Below are 2,494 nucleotides of genomic sequence, written 5' to 3' on the forward strand. Positions count from 1 at the left end.
CACTTACGTAGGCTACAGCGAAAGCTCTGCGTGGATCCTCCGCAGAACCATAAATCAAGCTTAAGTGGTTCTCTTTTCTAAAGCGAAATGCCTCGCAATCTTTGGGGGCACTCACTGCATTGCAGCGTAATTTTTTTATTTAATCTCCGGCTCCGTCCCGCTCGCTCCCATTGATTTCTGTGCTCTATTCCGTCCCTATCACGTTACCAACAGTGAGATTGAGTCCCGTACCGCGGGACTCCCGAAAAATTGTCACCCTCTACTCCACAGCACTGTAGAGGTAGAGCTAGCTATGGGAGACTACAGAAACCTTACTCCATGTCAATATTGATGGATAAAAACTCCACAGAGAATCTTTAACGTAAATAATTGTGAACAGAAGTTTGTGGGTATCCTTTAGCAGATGTCTCTCCGTTTGTTTCAGCTTTACCTCCAGATGTTCTGAAAGTGATTGTTGGTGAAGAGGAGCAGCAGAAGTGTAGCTCCAGTGTGGACCAGGAGGAGCCAGAGCCCCCCCGACACATTAAAGAGGAACAGGAGGAACTGTGGAGCAGTCAGGAGGGAGAGCAGCTTCAAGGGCTGGAGGAGGCTGATATCACCAAGTTCCCATTCACTCCTGTCCCTGTGAAGAGTGAAGATGATGAAGAGGAAGCTCAGTCCTCACAGCTTCATCAAAGACAAACTCAACACATGGAAACAGAAGCTGATGGAGAGGACTGTGGAGGACCAGAACCAGCCAGGAACTCACATCCACGTTTACAACCAGAGACTGACCACAAGGCTTCAGACTCTTCAGAGACTGAAGTCAGTGATGGTGATTGGGAGGAGAGCACTAAGTCAGGTTTAAACTCTCTGAAGAATGATGAAGTCACTGTCGGTGATATTACCTGTACTTCCGTTGAGAGATCGTTCAGCTGCTCTGAGTGTGGTCAAAGATTCGGCCGCAAGCCACATCTGAACGCACACATGAGAATTCACACTGGGGAAAAGCCTTTTAGCTGCTCTTTCTGCGGCAAAAGATTTTCTCAAAAGGGGAACTCAATCAGTCACATGAGACTCCACACGGGAGAGAAGCCTTTCAGCTGCTCGGTGTGTAAAAAGAGTTTCCGATACAGCGGAGATGTCAGCAGACACATGAGGATCCACACAGGAAAGAAAAGGCTCAGATGCAACATTAGCGACACAGGGTCAGAACCGGTGGGGAACGTGGATCTACAAAGTAATTCACAGCCGGACGGTGATGATAAGCGCCGAGAACGAAAAGCCGAAGTGAGCGATGAAGGTTGGGATGAGAGCGGAGAGCGCTGTCTGTCAGGTTCAAACTCTGACGATGCCTCTGAGGAGGGACGCAACGCCGAGAAGGAGTCGTTCAGCTGCTCTGAGTGCGGGAGAACGTTTTGTCGCAGGGACCATCTGATGAGCCACATGAGAACGCACACCGGAGAGAAACCGTTCAGCTGCTCCGTGTGTCAGAAACGTTTCAGCTGCAGCGGAAACATTTTGGCACACATGAGGATTCACACAGGCGAGAAGCCGTTCGAGTGCTCATTTTGCGACAAGAGCTTTAGCCAGAAAGGAACTTTGCAGCTCCACGTGAGAATTCACACGGGAGAGAAACCATTTAGTTGCCCCTTTTGCGATAAAAGATTTGCGCATAAAAGACGCATGACGCTGCACATGTCGGTCCACACGGAGGAGAAGCGTTTCAGCTGCAGCGCTTGCGACAAACGGTTCACGTGGTACACGCAGCTGAAAACCCACAAGTGTGTCGGCGAGTCGTCACAGCGACAGCGTCAGAGTCCGAGCAAAAAGGCTCGAGCCGAGGAGTCGTTCAGCTGCTCCGAGTGCGGGAAAACTTTCAGCCTGAAGGGCAACCTGAAGACACACATGAGGATTCACACGGGAGAGAAACCGTTCGGCTGCTCCGTTTGCGGCAAAGGCTTCAAGCAGAACGTGCACCTCACGGAGCACATGACCATCCACACCGGGGAGAAATTGTATAAGTGCAGCGATTGTGGAAAAGGATTCAATAAGAAGTCGCTCGTCAAAAACCATCCTTGTGTTTAATCCCTTTTGTCAGCTTTTGATCACATCCTGACCCTGTTGTGTGTGTGTGTGTGTGTGTGTGTGTGTGTGTGTGTGTGTGTGTCAGGGTTTCTGCGTGGTCTTAAAAACTCTTAAAAACTCTAATAAAAAAGTCTAAAATTACAAAATCTAAATGTCTTAAATTCGCAAAAGTATTGTGTTCCAGGTCTTAAATCATTTTAAACAGGTCTTAATTTTTTTATGTCCATGTTAAGCCGCCTACACATGATAGGCAGCAAAATCACTTTGCGCCGGTCGTTCCAATGATTTCCTACGGGGGGGTGGGGGGGAGGGCCAACTATACCCCTGGCGTCGCACACTGCTCCGATTTGCCGCTTTGCGCTACGCTCAAAATTCAAATCATTTCAACTTTTACCTAGTTGCCACTGACCTTTCGAAAGCGCAGCCA

The 2,494-nt window shown here is 48.9% G+C and overlaps 1 protein-coding gene across 1 annotated transcript in view; it reads left to right on the top strand.

Annotated features, from left to right (window-relative positions):
- Nucleotides 1–2,170, top strand: part of LOC116050033 (gastrula zinc finger protein XlCGF57.1-like) — a 6,272-nt gene extending 4,102 nt beyond the window's left edge. Inside the window, exon 2 of the mRNA XM_031300093.2 lies at nucleotides 425–2,170. Within this exon, the coding sequence (XP_031155953.1) occupies nucleotides 425–2,067 (1,643 nt within the window). The 3' untranslated portion in view covers nucleotides 2,068–2,170. The remainder of the gene's footprint in view (nucleotides 1–424) is intronic.
- Nucleotides 2,171–2,494: the final 324 nt, after the last annotated feature.

This window comes from Sander lucioperca, chromosome 16 (assembly GCF_008315115.2).
Source record: "Sander lucioperca isolate FBNREF2018 chromosome 16, SLUC_FBN_1.2, whole genome shotgun sequence".
In the NCBI taxonomy this organism is placed as follows: Eukaryota; Metazoa; Chordata; class Actinopteri; order Perciformes; family Percidae; genus Sander; species Sander lucioperca.